Source organism: Symphodus melops (assembly GCF_947650265.1).
Source record: "Symphodus melops genome assembly, chromosome: 13".
In the NCBI taxonomy this organism is placed as follows: Eukaryota; Metazoa; Chordata; class Actinopteri; order Labriformes; family Labridae; genus Symphodus; species Symphodus melops.
In genome coordinates, this window is record NC_136703.1 from 8,591,666 (window position 1) to 8,619,598 (window position 27,933).

At 40.9% G+C, this 27,933-nt stretch overlaps 2 protein-coding genes across 6 annotated transcripts in view; one reads left to right on the forward strand and one right to left on the reverse strand.

Moving 5' to 3' along the window:
* Positions 1 to 12,386, reverse strand: part of tp73 (tumor protein p73) — a 28,332-nt gene extending 15,946 nt beyond the window's left edge. The window contains exons 1-6 of one of the 5 annotated variants that reach the window (XM_079358756.1): positions 8,879 to 8,967; positions 6,690 to 7,359; positions 6,345 to 6,562; positions 6,082 to 6,168; positions 5,583 to 5,733; positions 442 to 690 (exon numbers count right to left, since the gene is read on the reverse strand). In XM_079358756.1, coding sequence (XP_079214882.1) covers positions 442 to 690; positions 5,583 to 5,733; positions 6,082 to 6,168; positions 6,345 to 6,370 — 513 coding nt within the window. In that variant the 5' untranslated portion in view covers positions 6,371 to 6,562; positions 6,690 to 7,359; positions 8,879 to 8,967. Of the gene's footprint in view, positions 1 to 441; positions 691 to 1,731; positions 1,819 to 5,582; positions 5,734 to 6,081; positions 6,169 to 6,344; positions 6,563 to 6,689; positions 7,360 to 8,878; positions 8,968 to 12,235 lie in introns of those variants that run through there. The other 4 variants (XM_079358758.1, XM_079358755.1, XM_079358757.1 and 1 more) reach the window with 4 other exon arrangements.
* wrap73 (WD repeat containing, antisense to TP73) lies at positions 9,540 to 27,507 on the forward strand. The gene is made up of 13 exons (XM_079358766.1): positions 9,540 to 9,764; positions 10,326 to 10,412; positions 10,577 to 10,729; positions 12,400 to 12,516; positions 20,997 to 21,069; positions 21,719 to 21,822; positions 22,393 to 22,479; positions 23,118 to 23,252; positions 25,794 to 25,871; positions 25,954 to 26,056; positions 26,133 to 26,258; positions 26,350 to 26,541; positions 26,973 to 27,507. Exons 2-13 carry the CDS (start codon positions 10,341 to 10,343, stop codon positions 27,083 to 27,085), a joined length of 1,353 nt encoding a protein of 450 aa, XP_079214892.1. The 5' UTR covers positions 9,540 to 9,764; positions 10,326 to 10,340; the 3' UTR covers positions 27,086 to 27,507.
* Positions 27,508 to 27,933: the final 426 nt, after the last annotated feature.

Sequence of the window (27,933 nt, forward strand, 5' to 3'; positions counted from 1 at the left end):
CGAAGTTTTTTGACTACGTATGTCTAGGTGTACTACTACATCCTTTACTTCTGCTAACACGTATTGGTAGTTAGAGTATAGGAGTTGTTCTCATACATTAATCTTCATTAAATTGGAAATACATTTGATTTGATCACTTTATTAAAATTTAAAAAATGGCCTCGACTAAGAGTTAAACACGGTCCATGTACCAAACTTTCCAGTTGAATTCATCGCATTATATCTGTCTGCAAGAGGTGAGTAGAGGACAAGATGAATCACCGAATGATGCACTACTTTCTCCTGCATGCGACATGCCTGCACACGCTGGCTTGTGTGTGTGTTTGAAATCTTGTCCTCATGTGCATGTTAATGTGTGTGAAGTATCGTTGCTTAGTAAGAACAGAGAGACCGAAAACACACACACACGCACACACACAGAAGGCAAGTTTGTGTACTCACGGTCCATGTGGCAGACTTGGCGGTGCTAGACTGCTGGAAGGACACCTGGAAGGCGTGCAGTCCAGGGTAGTCGGTGTTGGACGGGATCGCTGGGGCAGGCGAAAGGCCTTCGAAGGTGGAGTTGGGCTGAGAATAGGGCGAAGGGGTGGGCACGGCCGACGAGGAGGCGTTCTCGGAGCTGTAGGGGCTGGCAGACGTGGCACGGCTCCCCAGGCTCTCCATGCTGCTGCTCAGCAAGTTGTATTGGGACTGGGGAAGAAAGAAGAGGGAAGAGAGTGAGAGAGGTGAAGAGAGAGGGAGGGGAGAGGCAGAGGGAGGGCACAGGTAGAGGTGCTGGAGAGACAGTGGCTATGAGGATTAAAGGGAGGTCGTATTACAGAAGGGAGAGTTGGTGGTGTGTGTGTGTGTGTGATGCTGCATGAGTGTGGGATGTTAACTGTGCAAGTAGGTGTCCATTAAAGTCAAGGTGCATTTTTTTTATGATTTATACTTGGAATAGTTGGATTTGGAGATAAAAATCCTTACAAATTCAGAGACACAACAATGTGTGTGTGTTTCTGTGTGTGTGTGTGTGTGTGTGTGTGTGTGTGTGTGTGCATGTGCGTGTGTGTGTGCATGAATGTAGGTAAGTGGTTTTCACAGAGGTCTCCACAGCAGCCACCTTGGGGCTATTTGAGGCAACTTGTAAAACACAGGAGTAATCTGCCTAATCGCCTCCCATGCCCCTCTCGTCTTCTAGGCTGTGTTAAAGGATAGGGAAGATTTGTTGCACTGTGGTGACACACTTGTCAAAGACAACTCACTCTTGGACACAAAGTTGGAAACTATTTGAGAAGGAAAAAAACTTTTTTATAATTGCCGTTTTCCAGTTTGTTGTCAGCTGTTTTGTTCATTTTATGATTTTACCATTCCAAGTAACAGCACTTCATCATAAACAGAAAAGTCGAAAAGCGTTATCAGTAAACTTTAGTACTATAGTCCTCAATTTAGTATCAGTATCTACTATTCAATATCAATTGATCACTGTCCTTGAACAAAGAATACGCCCATTATCTGACCTATTCAACAACAGTCAATTCAATTCAAAAAACTTTATTTGTCCCGGGGGGCAATTCAGGGCACACAGAGCAGCAAATAACGACAAAAACATTTAACCTATCAACAAGAGTTTCCACAAAACACACTGACCAATAAACACTCTCATTAAAACCAATCTAAATCATTACTTGAAAGTAGTTTGCATTACACACACATAAATGTACCTTATGAACATATCAAAAAATAGTTTACCTTCTTTTTCACGTAGTACATCTTCTAGTGCTTTAGTCTCATAAGTCAACTCTTCAGTCAGAAACGTCCAAACACAGCATAGCAAAGACAGAGCGGGAACATAACCTTCCCAAAGAGTTCACGCAAGGTGTGCACCAACAGACACACCACACACTCATACAAACACACACACAGACACACACATAGAACACATGTACAGCCAGGAGAGGGAACAAGATGAGGACTGGTGTGGAGAGAGAGAAATCATAGACTGATATGAGGGGAGAGAAGCAGAAAGGGTAAGAGGGATGGGAACCCAAAAAATGGTACGACATTCTAATTATGGCATGCCCAGACATAGACGGCAATGCCGAGGTGCATGTACACACATGCTCCAAAACACCTTGTGAAGGCCTGCACTAAGTAAACACTGTCTGGTCTGGCTTAGAGTGCAAGAGGGTGAGTACGAGAGACAGAGTGCAAGTACGAGAGAGAGAGAGAGAAGAAGAGACGGAAAACACAAAGAACTGGAGTTCAATGGTCAAATTCTCCCCCAGCACTATTCAACTTCAGGGATAGATAAATTGTTGTTACAGGATGAAGGTTAGCTCAATTAAGTATTTTTCCCCATACCATTAATTAATATTTTACATACAAACTCTATTCTTTTTTTGTCAAAATCAAAATATTTAATTTAAACTTTTTTTTTGCTGAAGTCTGTCATTTTAAGCATCTCAAATTGTTTATTTTAGATCCACGGTGCTTACACTTTTATTTTCCTTATTACTTGTGCTATCTTTAGAAATACATTTCTATACGTTACACTCTCTTGCTGTTCCTGCTCCTAGCAACATTAAAGTTTTTGGTCCCCAACTTGAAACAACACACCGACACAGAAACAAAAAGTGAGACAAAGTGACACAAGGTCAAGTAAAGTGCATGTGTTTTGACATGGTTCATGAGATGAAAGCACAGGGACAGGTCAATGTTCTAGACTTAATGTAAACTCTATAGGTTGGATGAGGATGCACGCATGCGTAGCTGTTTGGATCTATACATTGACTCTAACTTAGGTTCATACTATAGACATACTATGAGGGACGTCTGGCTTGAAAACAACTAATGCCCCAAGCCTACTCAATCTATAGCCTTTCCCTTCTCAAATGACTTAGTAAAGTCATTCATAACCAGTGTAGAAATGATGGGATAAGTTAATTACGTTAAGTTAATTGACTTTATTTGATAATTAATTCAACATGTTGACTGTTTAAAAGCCAAAATGCCTTACATTCAGAATCTGTCAAATTAAAAACAACTTGATACTTACCCAAAATGTTTCTCCCTGTTTTATTGATTTTCTTCCTGTCTTTAATTCTTTCCTTTCAAAAGCCTCCTGCAGACATGTGCTGAAAATTAGCATGTATGCTAAAGCACTTGTTCAACGTATCTGTGATGTCCATGCCAAAGAAAGTCTATCTGTCTACCATAGTGCTGGAGTTCGGGGTTGTTCGATAGCAGTAATAATAACAGATTAAGAATTACATATAAGTGATAAAAAAATTATTTTCTGAGACAATGTGTTCACCATTGTAAAAAGAGGGGGAAAAAGAGTATCAAGGCTGGTGTGCTGTTGTAATAGGTGTCCTTCAGTCCTTTAATGTCTGTTTAAATGCTTCATCCCACAGGTATCGTTTAAGGGGCTTTACAGGGCACAAGGTAAGCCCAGGTGTATGTGTCAACAACTCAAACTCACACACACACACTGTTAGACAGACTGATGCGCTCACAGGTGTGCTTGCTCTTAATACCTTTACTCGATACACAACAAGTTGAAACAGAGCTTAAACCTGCGCAACCACTGTGTGTGCATGTGTGTGTGTTATCTGTGTGTAAGTGTTTAGGCTTCCCATTCTATTTCCCCTATGGGTAGCCATCCTGGTAGCTGCCACTCAAAGCCGAGCTTTAAAGGCTCAAAACATTTAGAAATGTGGATAAGCCAGCCACAACAACGTCACTTGTCAAAATGAGTGACACATAGTAGACAGAGGATAAGGAGAGTGTCAATAATGTGCTACAGACCTCTGTTTGCATCATTAAGCTGAACACTTTCATTCATTAAAAAGCAGACTTTTAACACAGTCAGCATCACAGACTCCCATGGTGTCACACAGTCGTGCCAAAATAAGCACAACTAAAACCAAAAGTTAGACAACATAAATCACTGACAAAGCATCTTTTCAAAACTGGAGCATGTCTATACAGGCAGCTATGCTGGATAGAGGTCAGCATAAGACAAGGTAAAATTTAAAGTGTAGTGTATGAAGGTTGCCCCCTGTTGGGAATACTTGGCAAAGTGCACAAACTAAGTATAAACATTTTTTAAGAGGTCCTCATAAAGACAGTTTGTACAATTTAAAAAATCTTGCGCATATCAATTAAATACTGGTTTATCTATAAACCATCAGACAATTCCTAAATACTCCAAAACAATGTCTGGCTAAACCACAGCCTGAAATGCAACCAAGCTTGACCAAGGATCAAACTTGTCACTTTTTAGGGGGAATGAGCATCCATCTTCAAACACAGCAAACTTTTAAATAAAAAGGAAAAACAAACATGGAGAAGTGATGCATGTATCAAAATACAAGACACCACACGCCTGTTTTTCAAATGCAAACAGACACTGGAATACAATGAAATGTGAGAGACTCACAAATTAAAAAATGTTCTCCCTTCCAAAGCTGACGAGGAGCCAAAACCATATCACAACCACTAAAAACAAGCACCATATCGAAACAATGAATGCAAACAAATCTTGAATCAGCCAGAGCATATGAAAGTGATTGTGGTCCACTTACCACCCCACAGAGCATCTTAAGGCTCCTGGAAGGTAGCGAGGGGATGTTTCTTTGACCCGACTCTCATTGGACTTTTACAAGCTGCCATCATCAAGTGTGACTGTAAAATAAGAGACAAACTCTCCTTGGCCAGCTGACCCCTCTGTGGAGCAGGACATGATGGAGGATGCTGAAGAAGTCCTGCCCTTCTTCTCATCTGCTTGTTTCCCTTTCCTCACTGGGCCTCCCCAATGTTATGTTGCCTTGCATCTAACAACAAATCCTGACTCCGCCCCCTTATTTCTCTTATGACTATTCATTAACTGGCCAGGCAGGCCCAGGCTTGCCCATGTACAGATTACATGGAGATCTAACAAATACTGAAGAAGGGGTGAGGAAATAAGTGTGTGTGAGAGTGAATTTTGAGTTCATAATTAGAAGACAGTTGGTCCTGCTGAACATGTGTAATATGTGCAGCACGTATCAGGGTGAGCCTCCAATAACTTTGCAATCTGCTTATATTGAAAAATCTCATTCATTCCCCTGAGTCTTTTTAGAAATGTGTGGTGATCCACAAAATGTTATGTTTGCATTCAGTTCCAAAGATTACAGGTGAATACACAAGTGCGTACAGGTTAATGTGCACAGAAACACTCAGGCAGACTGCTGTCACACCCTGGGTTACAGATGGCTCCACAGTGGAGCAGCAAGGGGTCCTGGCTTGGGGTTTAATTAGCCCCTCCCAACACACATACAGACACACACCCACAGCCACAGTCCCTACAGACCAGTCTACAGGGAAATAAGGAGAGGGAAGAGGCTGCTTAGGAGAGGGAAACTACAGAGGAGGGAATCTCTTCAATACTGGAGGGAAAAAAATAACAGAAATACTTTATGGGCAAGGCAAAAACCTTAGAAGGGGTTGGGGTGTTGGCTCACAAAGAAACCATCAGTTCTAAGTGGCTGCTTCCCAAATAAAGGACCAAGCATATACTTTTGTTTTTTTAAATATTAGATTAGAGATGCTGGTCCTACCATTACATTGTCATTCATGTCCCTCATGTGGTAGGCATCCATAGTGCCCTCTGCAACATTGCGATGGTTCCCTGGGGTGCTGGTAGAAGGCACTGGACGCTCATCTGGCTGGCTGCCTGGGGGGAGCTCAAAGTAGGTGCTGTCTGGCTCCCTGCGAACCATAACAACTTGAAATTATTACAGAGGGATGGCTTATAAAAAATGTAGAGTGGAAAAAAGCACGTTTGTGTTACTGTATCTGTGTAATTGACTTGTCCAGTTATCGCAATATTTAGAGAGTGCATGCTTTAATGTAGGAAGGTAAAGTGATATTTCAGAGCAAACACAAATAAAGGTAAGGTTAAAGGATAATCATATCCTACATTTCACATAAAATAATCAATTAGTTAAGGACAGAATTACATGTATTTTCCTTTATTATTTTAATTGATGGCATTTTGAAATGTTGGTAACTGGACAGAAAGTAAAACAATAATCAACTGGTGTTTCTGACACTCACAAGGAGCTCCATAGGTGCTCAAAGGTGCCTCCTTCTTCAGTAACTGTGGACTGGGACATCTTAGAGTCTGGTGAGGGGCAGATTAACCTGCAGAGCACACACAGGTAAGCGTGTAAGCAGAAAACTGTTAAAAAGAAGCACAATAGTGTATTAGGAAGAATAAAATAATGACTTTGATGATGATAATTGAAATCAAACTAGTTTCTACATCATTACTTGTATAATCAGTGTTCCAAAAGGACAGGATGGAGTTCAAAACATACACAAAAACACATACACAGGCACACATTCATCCAGGTGTGATCACACCAATGTAGTCCCAGTGAGGTGGCACAAGGTGTCAGAGGGCCTGGGCGTGCCCAGACCTGTCTGCCTCATCATCGGCTCCCTCTGAGGAGAAGCTGCCTTCCTTCCTTCTTTCTGCAAAGTGTGAGCATCACCCCTCCGCTTCTGTCTCACTTAACATAGCCTGCACAGCAACCTTTTCAAATCGTTCAGAAGGTCCAAAGCAGAAAATAGCTAATTGACAAAATTTAGTTGATGAGGATTTCATTCTGGTTGTATAAAACGAGCCTTAAAAGCTTTATCGTCAGATAAATATAGGCTACCTTCAAGGGCGACATCCAGAGCTCTTTGCTGTAGTTTGATTCAAAATCAGTCGATTTTTGGAATAAATCCGTGTTTTAGAAACAGAAAGTCAATGGAAGTAAGACGTAACACTGAAGTCTTTGTCTCCAGTTTGATTTTTCAATGTACAGGCCTGTATCCAACACTAGCCCTGTCGGACGTTGTTGTTCTTAGCAAAGTTGACTAAAATCACAGTCGCACCACGGCAGCGTCATATCTCCTTAGTAACCCCTCTGAAGGACTGCTCATGAAAGAAACTGTGGCAAAGGTACATGGCTTTTCGCTGAAACAAATAAGCATGTAGCCTACTCAAACATGTCTTCTGGAATTAATGAAGTAGGCGAATTTCGCTGCAGGTAAATAAAGGCTGGACTAAGACTTTGAGTTGTTATATTATTGATTAGTTTAGCCTACTTAACAGTGACCGTGTCCGTTTAAATTGTTCCATTTGAACTATACCCTTATCTCTTATCCTACATGTTACATGGTTTTTTCACAGTGGTCAGCGGGTAAATCGATAGAAGACATTCAGCTCGGTAAACATCTGAAGGGATGTCATGACTTCTGAACAAAGGCTGTTTTTCTTTCTGAAGCATAGAAAAATAGCCTCACATGCTTATCGAGGTGGATCAGATCACCTAAGAAGTGTCCCTGTAATTAATAGAAAAATTAACAAGTTAAAAGCTATCTAGTATAAATATCCACATGAATAAATAAATGAAAGAATAAATAAATAAATAAATGAATAAAAGAGAATGAGTTTATGAAACAACGAGTAAAACAATAACACAGTGAGCGGACACAGCATTGTGAATTGCGCAGCTCCGCAGAAACTGTGCTTGCAGTTCCCGCTGCTCCTGAGGTTGCTGGCGCCTCAGAAACCAGCTTCCATTCTCAGCTGTCCTCAGGTCCCATAACATCTGACAAAGCGTCATTGCAAGACTATAAGATGATAACATATGTTGTCTTCTCATATATTTTTCGCTTGCCCTGGTTTTTTTTAAATTATTATTATTATTGTAAAACACGTCTTCCAGATCTTTTGATTTGACTTTTGTATAGGCTATAAAAAGAATGGGGAAATAAGAAATAAAATAGATAGATAGATAGATAGATAGATAGATAGATAGATAGATAGATAGATAGATAGATAGATAGATAAATTCTGCAAAACACGGCCTCTGCTGGTTCTTTGCTTAATGCACCCTTTCAATCTGACAATGGCTTTCTCTGATGTTCACCTGTCTCTACTTTGTGTCTCCACTCCTGGGTTACTGCCCCCATGACAACATAGACACACACACGCATTCACACACTGTCTTCCCAAGGGGCATTTTTTTGCAAGGAAATAAGTCCCAACTGAGAAGATATTAATTTAAAAAATAATATTCAATCCTCCACAGCCCAAGTGGAATATTTCACACGCCAAATGAGGACCTAAAGGAGTCCGTTGTCATTTATTTGTCAAAGAGATGTACTCTTTTGACGTGCATTTTTTATGCATATGGCCTACACAGGCTGCTGACAAAAGCCAAACACATTTAAACACAAAACATTAGCTGTTATTAAAGTCTATTGCTTATGAGTACAATAAAAAAAAGGTAAAAAGTTAGACTAATAGCCTAAAATAGGCTTGATTGACAATAGATGTCCACTGAATAAACACATGATGTATTCGATAGATAGGTCTAAAGGAAAACAAAAAACAAAACAAAAAAAACCTCAAAAGAAGATTGTACCATTGTCCAAATTTCTGCTGCTATAGGCTATTATTTATTTATAGCACAAAGCATTACTTAAGCAATATTTTTAGGACTTATTTTATCAAATATACCTTCCTAATATTACAAAGGCCAGGTAGGTTCGATACAAAAAAAGTCAAAAAAGAAAAGGGGAAAACTCTTATCAGACAGTTACTGAGTAGTCCAATCAACCAAACGGCTTTTTTTTATTGCATAAAAGTCCGAATTGTTGTCTGATGAATAAACGATTCAAAAAATGATCCGTCATATTTACCACAGGTTTTATATCTATTTGACATACTTCTACAACGACAATCTTCGACAATTTCTTCGGTGTAACAATGACAATAAACAGAATTAAATTAGGAAATAGCCTATGGCAACCACTATTACACAATAACACATGAAAACAGTCGCGTATAGCCTACCTGAAGGTTAATATTATTCCAATCCAAAAAGCAAAGCTTTGGGTCGCTGAGTGCAATTGCCTGTTTGTTTTCGAACATGCCAAGAGAATGACCCTCCATAAAAACACAACATCAATACAAACTAAAAAAATCGACCAAATTAACAGTAGGCCTATGATAAGAGGTCCTGGAAAACATTGACTTTTCTGGGAAGATATATAACTGCGAAGAAACGGCAGCAAAACTGATTTTCATGCTGTTCAGGGAAGTGTGATCTTTGCAAAATTTCCTCAAGGAGGAGGTGAAGCGGTTGTTTTGCGCTGGGAGATGCAGGGAGGCGGTAGCGCGGTTTGGGTGCACAGTAAGCGGGAAACCTTTTATAGGACAGAAGTTGATGGGGGGATTTAAATGTAGGCTTTCTCAGTGATTCCATACTTAAACAAGAACGTGTTAGGTGAATAAACAAATAAACCGCAAACTAAAAAGAACATTTGTTAAATGCAAATTGAGAGTGCATTTCCAGTCTATAACATTGGCTTCAGATTTGCTACTGCAAATCTAGGGCCTTCTCAAAAAACGTATAACAGCAGTTTCTAAAATATTGTTGCTTTTCCAAGCGCGCACATTAAATGCGGTTATAAAGTGACAGAATCATAAACTACATTTCCCACAAGGCAACAGCGCGCGGAGCGACAATGATTGGACAACAAGGGCGTGTCGTCATCTACTCATACAAACAATCGAGCAACAGTTTTTGATCGACAGCTTGGCCACTCGAGGACAGCCATGCGAAGAAAAAAACTTTTCTGAAGTACTTATTGGACTTTTGGCAACTCATCGGATCTTCGAAAGCGACACAACTTCCGCGGGAAGAGACGTTTATCTACCGAATGCGAAGATAGTGAAGGTTCGCTACCTACTAAGTAGCCTTAAATGCTATCATGACTTTTGAATGAGTCCGGTGACGATCGGCTTCAGCAGCCTTTACTGTTAACACGACGTGCATTGCAAATATCTTCCTAATACTTACTGTAAGATCGTACAATGATATGAGATTTCAGTTTGGACTGGCTTTATTTCAGGCTTTATTTTGCTTTGATTGCTTCTGACAGGCGTTAGCATGCTAGCTAGGCTAACGTACCTGCCTGACGCTTGGCTCTCTGCTGAGGTTGTTTTCAAACTGACTCAGTGTCTTCATTCTTCTTTCAGATTATTGTTTACAACTTTACATAACGATATGTATTGCCTGAGACTTATTTAACTTATTTGTAGTATGTGTCTTGTGTTTGCTGTGAAAAGAAAACACAAGAAGTCAATTCATGCATTATTACTGGACTTACACCGCCTCCAAGTGTTCATATTTGGAAATGACAAGTTCCTTCACTGTTTGAGTTCGACTGTACCATAGACATCTGTAGTGCAATTTAAATGATAAATGCCATGTAAGCTGTGTCTTTGTTTTGTATAGGAAGAATTGTATTGTATGATGAATTTCTCCGAGGTCTTCAAACAGTCCAACCAGCTTTGTAAAGTTTCTCCAGATGGGAAACATTTGGTAAGATGTTTAAATATGTATTTCTTGATTTTCCGTGTAGTTTGGTTTAGATGACACAATAATTTAACCTTTTTTATTGCTGTTGCAGGTTGTTTATTAAATGAAGTGAAGTGTGTTTTAAAGTCTTGACTGTCCTGACTTGTCATTTGGGCTGAACTCTTCAGGCGACCTGTGTGCAGTACAGACTGGTGGTGCGGGACATGAGCACCCTGCAGATTCTACAGCTCTACACTTGTCTGGACCAGATATCCCACATGGAGTGGTCTTCAGACTCGCTCTTAATCCTTTGTGCTATGTACAAGAGAGGAATTGTACAGGTAAGCTCAGATAAGAGATCAACAAATTGAACATTGAGCGTACAGATTGATCAGACAAATGCTTCGCAGGTGGCAGTCTATACTGTTTATGGGGATCAGAATTATAAGGTTTTGCTTTGAATAACAGAAAATTATGTTTGCGTTCTTTCCTTTTTTATTGAGTAGCATGTTAAAAGCAGTATGGGTACGCATCAAGTGATTTTAATTTGTTTGGTAGCTTAGATAGTAAAATTCATTTTGAAAAATAAACAATGATTTAGAGTCGTATTAGTAGTTTTATTGCTTTTCGGTATAAAATATCTTGTAATGATTTTGAAGACATGACAAGCGAATATGGAAAGCGTTATGAGTATTTAAAAACATTTTGAAAAGTTTCAACTACTGTAGGTCACAGAGATAGCAGGATGTAAAAGTGTCAGGGATTCTGGAAATAAGCAGACCTAACACAAAGTCTATTGTGAACCACATTTTCTGATCAATCTCACTGGTCTTTGTCGATTGGTAGTTGTTTTTTCATTATTACGTTTCATTGGATATTATGCAGTTACTTGGTCCTGTCCTCTCTTAGTTTAAAGATGTGTCATCCTTTAAACACAGTGTCATTAAGACTTGCTGAACATTATTTAACAGCGTATTAAATTTATGACGATGTGATGGAAAGTTCTCAACAAGCCTTCAGAAGCTGTTTTTTCCCCCCCCATTTCAATTCAGTGGATTTCATTGGTGCACGTGTCTTATATTTAAATAGCTTTATTGATCTAATATAATGTTATATTGATGAAACATGTGGATCACACACACAAGGTGTAAATCAGTTAGAGGCTGCTGTTTCATCTTAAAGACCAACCAGAACTGTCTAACCTTTTTTGAACAGCGAACTCTTTGTCTCAAATTCTGAACTCATTCTTTTTATGATTTATTATATTTTATACATTTAATAAGAAGTTCCTTAAGGATGGTTCGATGTAGAGATGCAACACTTGAATCAGCACAATTTCTCATCCTATCCTGATGCATCGGTACAGATACTGATACAGATTCTGATCTTTCTTTTTTTATCATAATTAATGTTATTTCTGTTGTTGGTGTTGTGTGTAAGGCTGCACAAAACTAGTTAACCCATCATTGTATTTCTTATTATAAATAACTGATGGGTTTTTAGATTAAATATTTTAAACTGAAGTTTTGAAGGAGCTGTTCAGTTTCCTCTCAGTGTCGTCATGGAGACGATGTGTGGACACTTCTTGCAGTTGATTCTTCAATAAGAGACTGTGCAAACTGAGAACGTTTAAAGTGCCCAACCATCTACCTTCATCTGGGACGGGGATCGGCGCTGTCGGTCCGATATCTGATAACATTTTGGCAATATCAGACCCAATAAAGATATTAGATCGGATCAGTCCCATCTCTAGTTTGATGGTTTGTTAAATAGCAAAAAAAAAAACTAAGAGCTGCAGGTAACAAACCAAATTCTGTTATGTGTGATATCAGCAACAAGTGTCTTACCTTTGTAACGGTATCCATCGCCAGTCTTTCATGGTCTCTGATGCTCTGGAGCTCCTTACACTTTGAAAGTACAATTGAGGAAGTGAAGGATGTGTGTGAAGGATGTCATCAGGGATAACTGCTGCCTGTCCTGCTGTCGGTCAAACCCCTGTCTCTCTCCTTAGGTGTGGTCTCTGGAACAGCCGGACTGGCACTGTAAGATTGATGAAGGCTCGATAGGGCTACTCTCGTCTCGCTGGAGTCCAGACGGACGTCACATTCTCAACACCACTGAGTTCCATGTAAGTGTGAAGCCGGTGTTTTGAGTGTGTGCTTATGAATATGCTTGTCTGGTTTCAACTGTTGCTGGCCCACAAGGAAGGGGGACCTGAAAATAGACAGACACCAGAGCCTTTCTTGAGCGCCCCTATACCCCCCCCCCCCCACCCCCCCCCACCCCCCCCCCACCCCCCACCCGACGCATGCTGTATTCAGCCTGATTTCATAGCTCCCCTCCTGTTAGCGTTCTGTCATACACGCTCTCAAATACCACTGGAACACAAGTGCAGTGTGTATGTGTCCTACTAGTTAAATACCTGGCATTATCTTTGGCAGCAAGTCCTGTTGGAGATGTCCTCTTGCTCTAATAGCAATGACAACAACTGACCAAATGTAGAGAAAAAGGGGAAGAAAAGCAGCGATGTGATGCACGCTGAAGCAAAAATTGTGATGTCATTTTTACAAGTTTGTTGTCTGAAGTGCTGAGGAACGCAGATGTACTGGTAGAAGTCAACTTTTTTTTCTTCCATTAAGTGCAATGATATGAAACCTCAGGTCACACTTTGAAAGCCAGCAAAAGATGAAGAAGAGCTTATTCGCCCACACAGGGTTTTCTTGCAAAGATGAAGAAGTGTGTCACGTCATGGCCTGTACATTGACACATTTAATCTGACGCGGTACGTCCGTTATTACATTGACTGACAGCAACTCTGGCTTCACTTTGCATCAGTTATTTAAACGTTATGCTGTGTGAAGCACATTTGCTCGGGCATGAATGGAGACATTTATGAATGGAGTCGTTGTGTTTATTCAAAAACACATACAAAACCGTTCACAGAACACACATCACTCAGGGCAAAATGTTCAAAATGGACACTCAGGGTAGCATTGATGATTATCTCCACGCCACTTGGGCCTGTCAACCAGTTCACTCATTTTGGATCACAGTCACTGAAAAACTCTCCTCAAGCCTGGGCTGCAGAATCCTCCTGTCCCCGTCGCTTCGCTTACTCAGAGACGCAACACAGATCACCACAGAAACCCACGACTCATCTCTGGAACTGTCGCCAAGAAAATCATCTATCAGAACTGGAAATCAAAAAGATCCTGCCACTTAACCCGCTGGACCAACTTACTCATAGAACACATCACAACAGGGAGAATCACAGTCAGCGATTGAGACTGTGTGTTTCGTACGGGCAGATAACTGTAATGGTTCAGCACACCCAGTTTAACTCCACTGCAAATTGCAATGTGAAGTTTTCCTCATGTTTGTTACCTATATAATGGAGCACTCCTTCAGTAGTGGGTTATTTAACTTATGGAAATTCTTTGTACCATATTTTTGACCCTAATAATCTCACTGACGTACATTACGTACTTTTGTGTAAGGATTAAAAAAAACACTTAGTGCTCCTAAACAAAAAAAGGCTCCTGAAGATAAAAAAAGGACAAAGATGGAGAGTGTTGTTTATGTAGGTCTGCTGAGTGAAACCCAGACTAATAAAGATGCATTTAGTTCCTCTTGACTCCTAGTTTAAATTCACTCCTATCATAAGCGCATGCTGCAAGGGGCGAGAAGCTGCAGCAGCCATGTGGAATATTATGGGGGGGGGCATGTCTGTCATGCTGAACCTGACTCCAGGAATCATTTGACAGGTGTCGCGGTCAAACACACAACTGTGTCTGGTGTCTGGAGAAGGGTGCAAGGAGTGCAAGTGTCTGTGGCATGTCTGCTTTGTGTCTGTCTGCATCTTCTAAAAAAAAAAAAAAAGAGAGAGAGAGAGAGGAACGGTCCAAAAAAGACTGAGCCCCTCTCAGGAGTAATGGCAACCTCATAGATCAGATTAGTTCTTAGAAAGGAAAGTCATCTTGTTGAAGCATTCAAAACAATAAATCGGCACGTTCAAATGATCATAATGAAAAGCGTTTTCTGTCTCCATGTATCTGTGTCAAATGGCTTGTCATTAAAAGTGCCTTGGCTAGAGATAACTGTGTCGTAAAATCCCATTTTACATCCTTATTTTTAAACCCTACCTCATTTTAGAGACAGTTAGTTGGTAAGATGTTAAAATAGTGATTTTAAGCGAGTCATTTAGTATTGAGAAGCAGCTGAAACACAGTTCCAACTCCTCTCCCATATCCCTTGTTGCTAACTTACCGCAGAGTGATTGGGGCACGCCGAGCACGTTTACACCTTGTAATACCATGCGCTCTCGTGGCAGATCAACTCACGAACAGACGGCTCTATGTGCTATACAGCCGTTCACACGTTGCATCAGAGTACGGTTCCACGAGCATCCCTCATTCCAAGCTTAATATCCAAAATCTACTTCTTTAAAAAGCGTGATGCAGAGGGAGGAAGTGAGAGAGGGAGCCGTCCTGTATTGTGCCTCACTGAAGCAATACAGGCTGCAAACACTGATCGCTGTATTTTCTTGCACAGCTCTTTTTTAATACAAAAAACCTTGGTCTATGTTCCCTTTTTACAAGGCAGCGCCATGTGAAAGCAGATTTATTTCACAGTGTGAAGGCTCCTTTAAAACGTGTCCAACTATGCATCCCTCTTTCCTCAAATAATGAAGGAACCATCCTTCATTACCCAACATAGCCTGAGATTTAATGAAATACTTTTTTGTCTATTTATGAACCGTTTTTATAGGTTAGGTTTTATAGGTTAGCCAAAGCATGGCATGACTCGAATCAATCAAGAAATCAAAGTTTGTTGTTGCATGCAGTGCTGCATGGGTGAAGAAAAAGGTTTCGATAAATCGACCTGCTGGTGCTCTTCAGTGCAGAAGAAGGCACTCGGAGGGTTAAACATAAAAAGTGCCTCAGACTTCTTCAAATGTATTTTGTTGAAGTTTTTTTTTTTGTCTGACAGTTTTTTCTTTTCATTTTGTGAAAATGATACCGTTTAGTATTTTAGATACTTTAATGTCAGAAGTAGATATGATTAATGGGGACGGTAATTAACTTTATGCCACCCCTGTATAAATCGGGGCCCAGTTGGGCAGCCACATGGAAAAATCTGCATTTTCCCTGATGTCAAGCTAACGAGTGCGCACAAATGATTGGGTGGAAGTATTTTAAACTTTCCTCTTGGATTGGTGGGCTATCGCCTTTGGGTGCCTCCACAAATAAATGGTAGGGGAAACACTGCGTCTTCAGTGCATCTGATGAGATGGACGCTTTACATATGATGAATCACATTTTTTGTGGGGATGGTTTTTCCTGCTTTTTTTTTTATTCGTTTACCATTATAAGTTTCATTATGTAAATACTGGAAAACAAACAAACAATGACTAGAGATGTAAAGTTATACATGTTTAAGAAAATGAACAGACCTTTTTTTTTTTAATTGTGTTAAAAATAAAAAAACATTTTGAGGATTTAAAAAAAAAAAAATCCCTAATCAATAAAAACACGTTCAGCACAAATGCGAGAATCTCTTTCAACAACCAGAGTGAAAGTTGTCAAACGAGATGCTACTGAAGCAGGAGAGCGCCCTCTAACGGTTAAAAAACTTTACTGCGATGCACATTTTAGTCCAATTGATTTAAATCGTCCACATGTGAGATCCTTTCATCCCAAATAGTGTTCTGCTTCATTTATGGATTTAAGAGTAGCTTTCCAAGGTATTTACCGACTTTGTACTTCAGCTAAATATTAGCAGAAAGTCAAGGACCTCATAAGTTGTTTTTTGTTGAGAATGAAAAACTAGGCCCCTAAATCCCCCAAGGGCCCCATTGAACTTACCTTCACCCCAGCCCAAGATTTCATTAAGACTGTGCCAGACGGGTGTTCGTGTCAGGCTTGAATTTCAGCCCCACTCATAAACAGGCGGCTATATTAACTTGTTTAGCGACAGCTGCTTGTGGTGTAGATTGTGTACGTGTATTTGTCTGTGTGTCAGTAAATCGCTTTTCAAATACAGGGCGGCGCCATTTCCCAGATTCAGTAGAGAGACACAATGCTCAAAGCCCTCGGTGGTGTATCGTGAGACTTCATGAAAGTCATCTCCTATTTACATTCCAATTGTTTATCTTAGGACCTCACAAAATGCCACTCACACATCCATGTTAATCCACCTTTACCAGCTGAGGGGTGATAAACTGAGGGTGGAAAAAAACTCCAGCCAAGGACATCATTGAGCTTGACTCCTCTAATGGTTTTTACATTGTTCATATCGGATTAGCGATAGCATTCTTGGCCAGTACTACTGGAGCCTCGCTAACATGTAGCGTTGTTGGCAACAGCGCTACCTAACTGTACTGCAAACGTAGGCAGCTGCTGCTCTGCTACATGGGACAATGGCTCACCCACACCTATGTGTGTGCTTTGACGGGCTCCAGTTCCTTGGTCCCAATCATGAGGCTGTAATAGGAGGAATAGGCTATATTGGTTTGAGATTGCTTCCTATGTGGAATGCTTACGGTGTAATCCTCTGCTGACAGATAGGCCTATATACCATCAAATACACCCGCCCGTTCTTTGGCACTCGCTGAGGCGCGCAACAAGAATGGCTGATAGATATTTTTTATCCCAAGTTGCTGTCAGTAACTTTGTGCACAACTGATCGTAGTTATCATGTTGCCTACAGGCTGTGCTGTTGGGAATGTTTCCTAATTCTTTGGTTTTCTCTTTATGGATACTTGCTGATAGATACTAAAAGGGGAAAGTGGTGGTAGAATTTAGCCTCACTTGTCACATTTAGAAGTGTCTTAACAAGATTTTTTTATTTGCGTCGTGACATGTTAATTGAAGTTTACTAGAACAGCTCATCGTGACAGTAACAGTCTCAAAGGCCTTATCAGGTTGAATTATAGAAGGAAATACACAGTCGTATTTAGAGAACCCTCTAAATCATATGGCGTAGAATTAAGTCAAGCTGCATCTCCACATGAGGAATTCCTATACATATAATGAAACGAGGGCTGGGAATCTTTGGGTGTCTTACGATTTGATTCGATTTTGATTCTTGGGCTGACGATTGGATTCAGAATCAATTTTTGATTTAAAAAGATTCTGGATTCATTGACCCATGGTGCATACTGCAGGATCTACTCAAGTCATCAGAGAGTCTGGCTGAATTTCTTGTTGCTCTATTTGACATTCTACTGATTTAAAGAGCAGTGAGTGACTGAAAAAAAATAAAATTATATATATATATATATATATATATATATATATATATATATATATATATATATATATATATATTTTTTTTTTTTTTTTTTTTTTTTTTGGGGGGGGGAATAAAATCCTTTTTTTAAATGATGAATCAATTTAAATCTTAGTAGAGAAAAATCTCGATTTTTACATTAATCAATTTTTTTAATACAAAAAAAAAGATGTATTTGTCTGTAATTACAGTAGCTGCTAATCACCAGATGCAGTAAGCTCACACAGGCCTGGACAGGACTCTTTCTCTCTCTGATAGATAAACAGCAGCTGTGGTTGTCGAGGTTTGTTTTTTCACGCCACCCTGAGGGGCCCCAGTCCCGTTCCCCATGGTTCTGCTCACCCCTGTTGAGGATACTTTATCTAAAGTGTAGCTTTACCATCTAAGGATGTTGTTGCGTACCACACCGCATGGAATAGCATTTCTCACCTATTTTCCTCATGCTAACCTTCCTCCACGCAGTTTAAAGTTACACTGCCTTTCGGGGCTTGATCTCCCCACATTCTCTACGTGGCAGGTTCATGGCATCTAAGAAGTGTCAGTGTGTTTGAGCAGTGTTGGTGTTGGTTGCCGTGACACCATGGCTGAGGGGATGTCCAGGAAGCGTGCAGTGAGGTGTTATTACAGGGCCTACACAGCTGGATGCCTTCACCAAACAGGACGGTCAGTACAGTCAGGTGACAGTCTGTCTGCTTGTACACCACGATGAAAGACAAGTCATTTTGGTAGTTTTATCTCTGCAGGTCCTGAAATAAAACACAGCATTAAAGATGGACCTGTATAAAGGGTTCTCGGCAGCGAGGGAGCTCAGATTGAGAAGATAAGGCAAAGTTCTTAAAAAGTGTGGGAAATAAATGTTAAATGTTTGTGTATAGACCAGTTGCAGCATGCTGAGCCAGTGATGCTTGCAGTGGAATTCCATTACACATTATACAACAGCCCTGCATTTTACACCCTTTGCAGCCCTTTTTTTGCATGGCTCCTGGGTAGATCATTCTTAATGACTTTTCCCATAGGCCAATGTATTGATAGTTTTTTTTTTTTAATGTGAGCTGTCGCTTGTTGGATTGCAGCAAAACTTTTCCCGATGATTTTCTGAACACTTATGCACATGTACAATTGTTCAGAGTCTCTGTCCTTGAAGGGGCTTTATGAAACTTTCAAAAATATAGCATTTCCTGTGACTCTAGTGCCATAACTGATTCCATCTTAGTTTCTCCATCTAGTCAGGCACAACTGTTGCTCTCCATTACTAGCTGTGTGAGGAGGACGTCGAAGAACGCCCATAGAAAGTCACATCCTGCAGCTTTTGTGGAAAATCAAACCCGGGTTTGTCAAACAATAAAAAAGTTATACAGGAAACACAGATCGACAATGACTGTCTCATTTTTAACATCAGTTAACTGTTCTCTTACTAATGGGCGGTAAAACACAATTTAATTCTGTGACATATAACCCCTTACAGCCTGCCATGTGCTCCTGGTGTCTTGATGCCACATTTCATACTGGGTCTTGGGTTGAAATATGCTGGACCTTTGGCTGCCACTTACTTTTACTCTGTTTGAAGGGGGACTGGTTGCTATTAAATGACTCCTGTCAAAGCTGAGCATGAACACATGTTCTTTTTGTTCTGCCGTCTTGTGGCCATGTGCTGCTTCTCATTTGAGGGCAAGCCCACCGTCTGCCATCTACACAACCTGCTGTTCATTTGTTCTGGTAGCACAAGTCTAACATTACGCCTCAGCTACTTCATTGACCGGTCCTATTTTCCAGCTCCTGATGAGATGTGGTTTCGGATCTGTGCTCCAGAAGTTCCAATGGAATCTGTATGATCTCTTTTGAATCTGTCAGTGACGGCAACATTTGAACATATGCACTGTGGAAATACACGATTAGACAACACACTAAGCCCTACATAGCTATCTGTGTAATGATGGATGGATTTTATGTCTGTGTCCCATATTCCTTCACAGAGATGAGATGAGATGAGATTCAACTTTATTGTCATTACACATATACAAGTATAGTGCAACGAAATGAGGTTTGGCATCTCACCAGACGTGCAAATAAGCAGAATGTGTTACTGTCCTCTTCAAAGACTTAAAGGCAGGGTCGGTCATTTTTGAAAACTAGCATTATTTTGAAAGTAGCGTTCTCTCCGCGCTCCGTCTTCTCTCCCCCTTGCCTCTGTGCATCCTCAAAAATCTACGCTCCTCACTTACATGCACTAGCACCACTGGTCAAGAAGGGGATTTAGCTCATGCTTTGAGTGTGGGCATGCATGAGGTAGAGAGCGAGCAGGGAGGCTTGATTGGCTTATAAAAATCGAACCGAGTGCAGACATTGGTCGAAGTTTTTGCTGCTACAGATGATAGATTTTCTTTGTTTCTTTTTCAGAGCTCATGGATTTTTTATTACTGTCAGGACATAAAGACAATGTCAACCAAAATCTTAAAAAGTGTATCTGGAGGAAATTACCAACCCTGCCCTTAAGGACACAGCTGTTAGAAAGCATGATGGTCTTTGGAAGTCTGGACTGTTGTGTGAGAGAACAGATGCCTTTCAAAACCCCAGTTGACGACAAAATGCAACAATCCAATATTTGTTTATGTTAAATTAAAACTGATATCTGGGTTAAGTTATTGTCAATGTTAAGCTTTTCACAGAATGTTTAGAGTTTTGAGTAGCGAGAAGTTGAGGACTTTGTCTGGTCATTTAGAAACAGTGATGGAGTTACACAGTTGGTCCACAAGGGGCATGAAAACAGTACTTTGAATCGAAGTCGGAAAAAATTAGAGATTTTTCTCTTGTAAGATTTAAATAATTCGATTTAAATTTAAACTTCAAAAAATCTTTTTTTTTTTTATGTATTTGTATTTTGGCTAATCAGTCACTTACTGCTAAAGCTAGCTCTTTAAATCAGTAAAATGTCAAATAGAGCAACGGGAAATTCAGCCAGTCTCACAGATGACTGGAGTAGGTCCTGAAGTAAGTACCGGTACTCATTCATAAAAAGAACCTTGAATCCCAAGACACACGCAAAGATTCCCAGCCCTACTGTGGGCATGATTCACTAACTCCTACATTAACCAATTAGCTAAATGTAATTTGTGTCTTTCTGATTTAACAGAAAATCTTTTGGCTATATATAGCGTTTCTTAATCATGAAAATGAAATGGCCTAAAATATTTTCTGGCTTTAAATAGACTGTGTAATGTTCGTAGCATTGTTTGGCAGCGTTTGTTTGCTTGCCTTGGTTTCATGTAGAGATGATCCTCAGTTTGTGTTTTTCTCTGTTTTCTTTCTGGCCCTTCACAGTTGAGAGTCACCGTCTGGTCCCTCTGCACTAAAGCAGTGTCTTACATCAAGTATCCCAAAGCCTGTCAGAAAGGTGGGTATATATGACAAGAATATGGTTCATGACTTTGTGCGTATTACATGGAGTACCTGAGGACAGGGCCGGGGGGGTCTTAGTTCTTGTGCGTGCCCCATGACTCACATGCCGTTCTTTACCTTGTGGCACAGGATATGTGGCCAAACTGTAGTCCTCTTTGCTGACAGCTGGACCCCTCCTCAGTAAAGGGGGCATGCTCCTCATAACAGGCCTGTCAGCAGCTTGGGGAAAAATGACGGCCTGTGACTCTCCCCATTTTCCGCATGCAATACTATGCCCTTCTGAAACCCGTATATCCTCCCAGCCGTCGTATAAATAATGTGGCCATGATGGTTACATACCAGTGAGCTGGTGGTGCCAAAGTGTCACATTATTAGATTGAATGAAATACACATGCATCCTCCAATAACAGCTTCATTACTGAGTAAATAGAATGAGCATGTTATTCCATACTTTTCCTTTGGCTCGATGAGGATATAATAAGACATTTATTTGTCTATTTGAGTCTTGTTTTTATTAGTATGTTATATTTTGTTCTTCTGGCTGTATCTTTGTCATTGTACGATTCTTATTGTTTAGAGATAATGTGCACCTGACATGTCTGTAAAATGCTCTCTCTCTTTCTCCCGTCATCTTTCAATCACAGGTATAGATTTCAGCAGAGACGGCTGCTACATGGCTTTGGCTGAGCGTCGGGACTGCAAAGACTACGTTAGTGTATTTGTATGTGATGACTGGCATTTACTAAGGGTAAGCAGACACTTTCCCCCCACCCCCAACTTTATTTAACTATCATCACCCCAGCGATGTCTCTTTATTTTGCCTTAATTCGGCGTGCTCTGTCCCCTGAAACACCCAGCTACAGGCGTCCCTCCAGCATAACTCCCCTCAGTCAGCTTCATGCTTCCTTTATGATGGTGCCAGCCTTGCACGCAGACTGGTTAGTTTGGGGTGGCTGTGGCTCAGTTGGTAGAGTCATTATCTCTCAAACCGGAAGGTTGAGGGTTTGATCCCCAGCCCCCGATGTGTCCCTGCTCCTTCAGTGGTGTATGCGGGTCACTGCTCTTGTGGTCGACCGCTTGGTGCGTCTCTCTGCCTTTGAATTGCCCCACAGGGACAAACAAAGTTTAAGAAGAAAGTATTACCTGTGCACCCCCCCCCCCCCCCCCCACACACACACACACCCACCCAGGGCAACTCGTCAGCTCCTATGCTTCACATATAGTATTTGTTTTTGTCTTACAGTATAAAGTCATGCAAAGACGTTTAACAGAGTTTTTCTGCATTGTTGAAATGGATTTTTTCTACACTCTGTTGCAGCACTTTGAGACTGAGACTCAGGACCTTGCAGGGCTGGAGTGGTCGCCCAATGGTTGTGTCCTGGCAGTGTGGGATAGTTGTCTGGAGGTGAGTCACTGACTTCAGAGATTTTTTTAGATCAGTGAAAGAAGAGGATGCCATGACTTCTGACCTGTTAGCTTTTTTTAAAGACCTCCCATACTTTTTATTTATCCTTCACTGATCACCATTGAAGTTTCAGGACTGAATACTCGAGCCAGTTTATTTTCCACTCTGGAAAATAAACTGAGCCAGCCAGCAGTCAGTTAAGAGTTAAATACCACTGAGGTCGGTTTAGTAGGTGCAACATCTTTTCACATCAAATCATGAATTATAATATCAGTCATTATAATGAGAAAACATGAACATATAATCCAAGATTAGACTATTTTTACACATTCGACTTATTTTTCTTATCAGTGTTGGTATGTAAACAAACACAATTAAAACATTTTATTGTTTCACAAAGCTGTTATTTGTTGAAAATGTATTTACTTATAGTGCTACATACAGATTTTTTTTTTGACACCCTGACATTTCCATGTTCAGCAGAACGTTCAAAGAGATGACCCACTAATGTTGTCTTCAGGGAAGCACCGGTTGTTGTGATCCATCCTTCTTGTCAAAGTATTACAAGTGACAAAGTGTACTGTGGACAGAGACAGCATGATGAATAATCATTTCCTGTGTGTTAATCATCCCTGCAGTACAAGGTGTTGATGTACTCCTTAGACGGCCGCTTGCTGTCGACCTACAGTGCCTATGAGTGGTCACTGGGTGTGAAGTCTGTCACCTGGAGCCCAAGCAGCCAGTTTCTGGCCATCGGCAGCTATGATGAAAAAGTATGGACACCATCTGAACAACGATGTCTGATGACAAAAATATATAAAATCACTTTTAAGCTTGCAACAACATAATAATACTTAAAACTTCATGTTTATGGTTGATGACAGTGAGAAATAACATATCACAGTTAGGCTGGACAGCACAATGAAAACAAGTATAGGTAATCGTTTTAAAGACACAGGTCTTGTCCCATATTATGCCTTTTTTAGGGTTCATACACTCAACAAAAATATAAACGCAACACTTTTGTTTTTGCTCCCATTTGTCATGAGATGGACTCAAAGATCTAAAATTCATTCCAGATACACAATATTACCATTTCTCTCAAACATTGTTCATAAATCTGTCTAAATGTGTGATAGTGAGCACTTTTGCTTTGCTGAGACAATCCATCCCACCTCACAGGTGTGCCACATCAAGATGCTCATCAGACACCATGATTAGTGCATAGGTGTACCTTAGACTGTCCACAATAAAAGGCCACCCTGAAATGTGCAGTTTTTGCTTTATTGAGGGTCTGGGGACTCAGAACCAGTCAGTATCTGGTGTGACCACCATTTGCCTCATGCAGTGCAACACATCTTCTTCGCATAGAGTTTATCAGATTGTCAATTGTGGCCTGTGGAATGTTGGTCCACTCCTCTTCAATGGCTGTGCGAAGTTGCTGGATATTAGTGGGAACTGGTACGCGCTGTCGTATACGCCGGTCAAGCACATCCCAAACATGCTCAATGGGTGACATGTCCGGTGAGTATGCTGGCCATGCAAGAACTGGGACATTTTCAGCTTCCAAGAATTGTGTACAGATCCTTGCAACATGGGGCCGTGCATTATCTTGCTGAAACATGAGGTGATGTTCATGGATGTATGGCACAACAATGGGCCTCAGGATCTCATCACGGTATCTCTGTGCATTCAAAATGCCATCAATAAAATGCACCTGTGTTCTTCGTCCATAACAGATGCCTGCCCATACCATAACCCCACCACCACCATGGGCCACTCGATCCACAACATTGACATCAGCAAAGCGCTCACCCACACGACGCCACACACGCTGTCTGCCATCTGCCCTGAACAATGTAAACCGAGATTCATCCGTGAAGAGAACACCTCTCCAACGTGCCAGACGCCATCGAATGTGAGCATTTGCCCACTCAAGTCTGTTACGGCGACGATCTGGAGTCAGGTTAAGACCCCGATGAGGACGACGAGCATGCAGTTGAGCTTCCCTGAGACGGTTTCTGACAGTTTGTGCAGAAATTCTTTGGTTATGCAAACCAATTGTTTCAGCAGCTGTCTGAGTAGCTGGTCTCAGACGATCTTGGAGGTGAACCTGCTGGATGTGGAGGTCCTGGGCTGGTGTGGTTACACGTGGTCTGCGGTTGTGAGGCCGGTTGGATGTACTGCCATATTCTCTGAAACGCCTTTGGAGACGGCTTATGGTGGAGAAATGAACATTCAATGCCCGAGCAACAGATCTGGTTGACATTCCTGCTGTCAGCATGCCAATTGCACGCTCCCTCAATGCTTGCGCCATCTGTGGCATTTTGCTGTGAGACAAAACTGCACATTTCAGAGTGGCCTTTTATTGTGGGCAGTATAAGGTACACCTGTGCACTAATCATGGTGTCTGATGAGCATCTTGATGTGGCACACCTGTGAGGTGGGATGGATTGTCTCAGCAAAGCAAAAGTGCTCACTATCACACATTTAGACAGATTTATGAACAATGTTTGAGAGAAATGGTAATATTGTGTATCTGGAATGAATTTTAGATCTTTGAGTCCATCTCATGACAAATGGGAGCAAAAACAAAAGTGTTGCGTTTATATTTTTGTTGAGTATATATCTAATTTATGCAACTACTAAAAGGCCGTTCACACTCGCAGTTTTAAAAAAAAAAGAAGTGTCTGGTTTTTATGTACTGCCGCTACATGCAGGCTCTCTTATCTGCCTGTATTTCTAATGCTCAGAATCCCCCATGAGGAGAGAAAAAAGGGTCCCCATGTGTCAAGTCTGATCTGATTGGTCGGCCGATCTGCTCTCTTGTAATTGGTCAGTCGTTCTGCTTTTTTCGGATATGCCCCGCCCCTTTTACCATATTGGGAACGCTTTAGTCAGTCTGAGGGGAGCTTGTGCTTGCTACAACCATAGACTGTACAACGAGTCAATGAGCTTGCATAAGTGCTATGCAAGGTGTCAGAGTTACATATTGTTCCTTTAAGTGTTTTCAATACGAAAAGGCCTCTACATGAGGGACGTTAAGCAATTATTTACCATTATTTTTTTTGCTTCTCCACAACTGTCAGACTCGACCTGAAGAGTTGGAATAACTAAAGAGTTCAATGTTTTCTGACTATTTTACCCCTGCATCATCCCAAACAGAAAACCTGAGACCCAGCTGTCAGACCTAAGTGACTTAAATTAAATCAGTTCTGCATAACAACATGTTTATACATTTGAAGTGTGTACTATCATGTGCTGTGTCCATTTTCTATAAAAGGAAATGACCAGATCTGAACCTCTTTCATCAGGTCCGTATCCTCAACCATATCACTTGGAAGAAAATCATGCAGTTTGAGCACCCAGCTACCATCAATAACACGAAGGCTGTGAGTATTTCTGAGTCTTCACGGTGAGCTTGGAATCTCTGCACTTCAAAAGTTGACTGTTCTTGTGATCTTGTGTTTCTAGGTTGTGTATAAGGAAGTGGAGAGAAGACCAGCTGTTGGAAGTGATGACCTGTCGCTACACAACCTTTCAATTGGCACCACCCTCTTCAACACCCAGAGCAAATGTATTGAAGACTGTTTTTTAGGTTACCAAAAACTAGGTCATGTAACATGTCTAATCACAAACTCCGCCTACAACAGATGAGATCTCCCCACCGCCAGTTCAAATTTCTGTAACCAAACCAGATGCGGACCGAGCCAACCCAAAGATCGGTGTGGCCGCTTTGTCATTTAGCTCAGACAGTCGCTATTTGGCCACCAAAAATGGTAGGCGTTCTCACAACTTTTTACTTTTACCTGATTTTTCGTTGCATCACCAAGAACCTTTTAATGTGAATCTGTCTTTCTCTGACTATAGACAACATGGCCAGTGCTGTCTGGGTGTGGGACATGCAGAAGATGACACTGGAGGCTGTGCTGGAGCAGTCCTCTGCCGTGCGTTGCTTTCAGTGGGACCCACAGCGCCCCCGGCTGGCTCTGTGTACAGGCAACTCTAAACTCTACCTGTGGTCCCCTGCAGGCTGCGTATCTGTCCAAGTCCCCACTGAAGGTAACGTAACTGAAGCCCTTTGGACATATGAACTACTGATCATTTACAGATAAGTCCGGAAGATTCAGGACCTGGTACGTGCTGAACCATGTTTCACACTAACCCTTGCACCAGATCGTCATAATCAGCTGCACTTTGACAGCTCTAATGCACTACACTCCATCTGGACAATGTTAGAAAACGTTCAGGAGTGCAGTGCACGTGTAAAAGAGGCACATGTCATACAGATGATAGCAGCTGGAACACACAGCTTCATTCAGGTGTTCTCAGGTTTAGCAGACCGATGACAATATTATTACAGCTGCATGACGAAACATCCACGTTGGTGGCAAACGGTGACTTTTTCACAAGCACAACAAGTTTCTTACTTTTGTTTGGTTTATATATTGGTATTATCATCAAAGTTGATTCTCTTCCTTCTATCCTGCCAGGTGGTTTCCAGGTCCACTCACTAGCCTGGCACTGCAGTGGAGACTCTCTGATCCTGCTCTCAAAGGAGCAGCTATGTTTGTGCTACATGGATACAGAGCAAGAGGAAAAGTAACACAGGACTTGTGGGGGGAAAAAAAGGATTTCTATTTTTTTTTTTTGTCGTTTTTTACCCATACACACTTAGTGGTGAATGTATACAGGGGATGACTAAGAGACTGGTCCCAGCACTCCTCCTGAAAAATCTCCACCTTTACATATTTAACTGAAAGCGTTCACAACGGTGTGTATGGAGCGCTCAGTGCTGGTCACTGGGATGTTCCATAAAACATATGGATTGCATTCTTTCCTTCTGAAGAGCAAATAATGGACCAATATCCCATTTTCAATAGTAAAATGTAACAATAAAGCTGTAGCTTCAAACACTGTGAAAAGATAGTTTACAAGGTATCCTTGGTAATATTTATGATTGTTCTTATCTAGTGTTTAGTGTGTTTATATTGTGTAACTATTTTGAATAAATTTTCTTATAAATAATGAAGCCTTTTGAAAAGTTTGTACAGCTCAGTGAATCTTCAGTTCATGGATCCAAAAATGGAAGAATGCCTCACTTCACAACACAATAATAACGTAGACATTACAAAAGGTCAAAGGAGGACTCAAGATGGTAATACTAAACCCTCACACTTTTTTTTCTTAAAGTGAGATTAGCATGCTGAAATACTGAATTCGTAACAGGAAATTGTGGGTTATTGGGGTTAAATTGCAGCTTACTTCCTTCTTGTGACAAAAGGTTTCAACTCCTGACGTGTCACAAAGCTTCACAAACACTTCATATTTGAGTCTGTTCAGTGGACCGAAGACACACCACTGAGGTTTCATTGTTTATTGCACTGCAGTTCTTTGTGACACGTGTGCAGTATTCTGCTTTCTCTGGAAACTCAACATCATAACTGGAAGGAT

Excerpts from the sequence above, each read along its gene's own strand:
- wrap73 (XM_079358766.1), top strand. The coding sequence starts at position 10,341 with ATGATGAATTTCTCCGAGGTCTTCAAACAGTCCAACCAGCTTTGTAAA. Across the intron at positions 10,730-12,399 it reads ACAAGAGAGGAATTGTACAG|GTGTGGTCTCTGGAACAGCC; the intron begins GTAAGCTCAGAT and ends CTCTCTCCTTAG. Across the intron at positions 26,542-26,972 it reads TGTCCAAGTCCCCACTGAAG|GTGGTTTCCAGGTCCACTCA; the intron begins GTAACGTAACTG and ends CTATCCTGCCAG.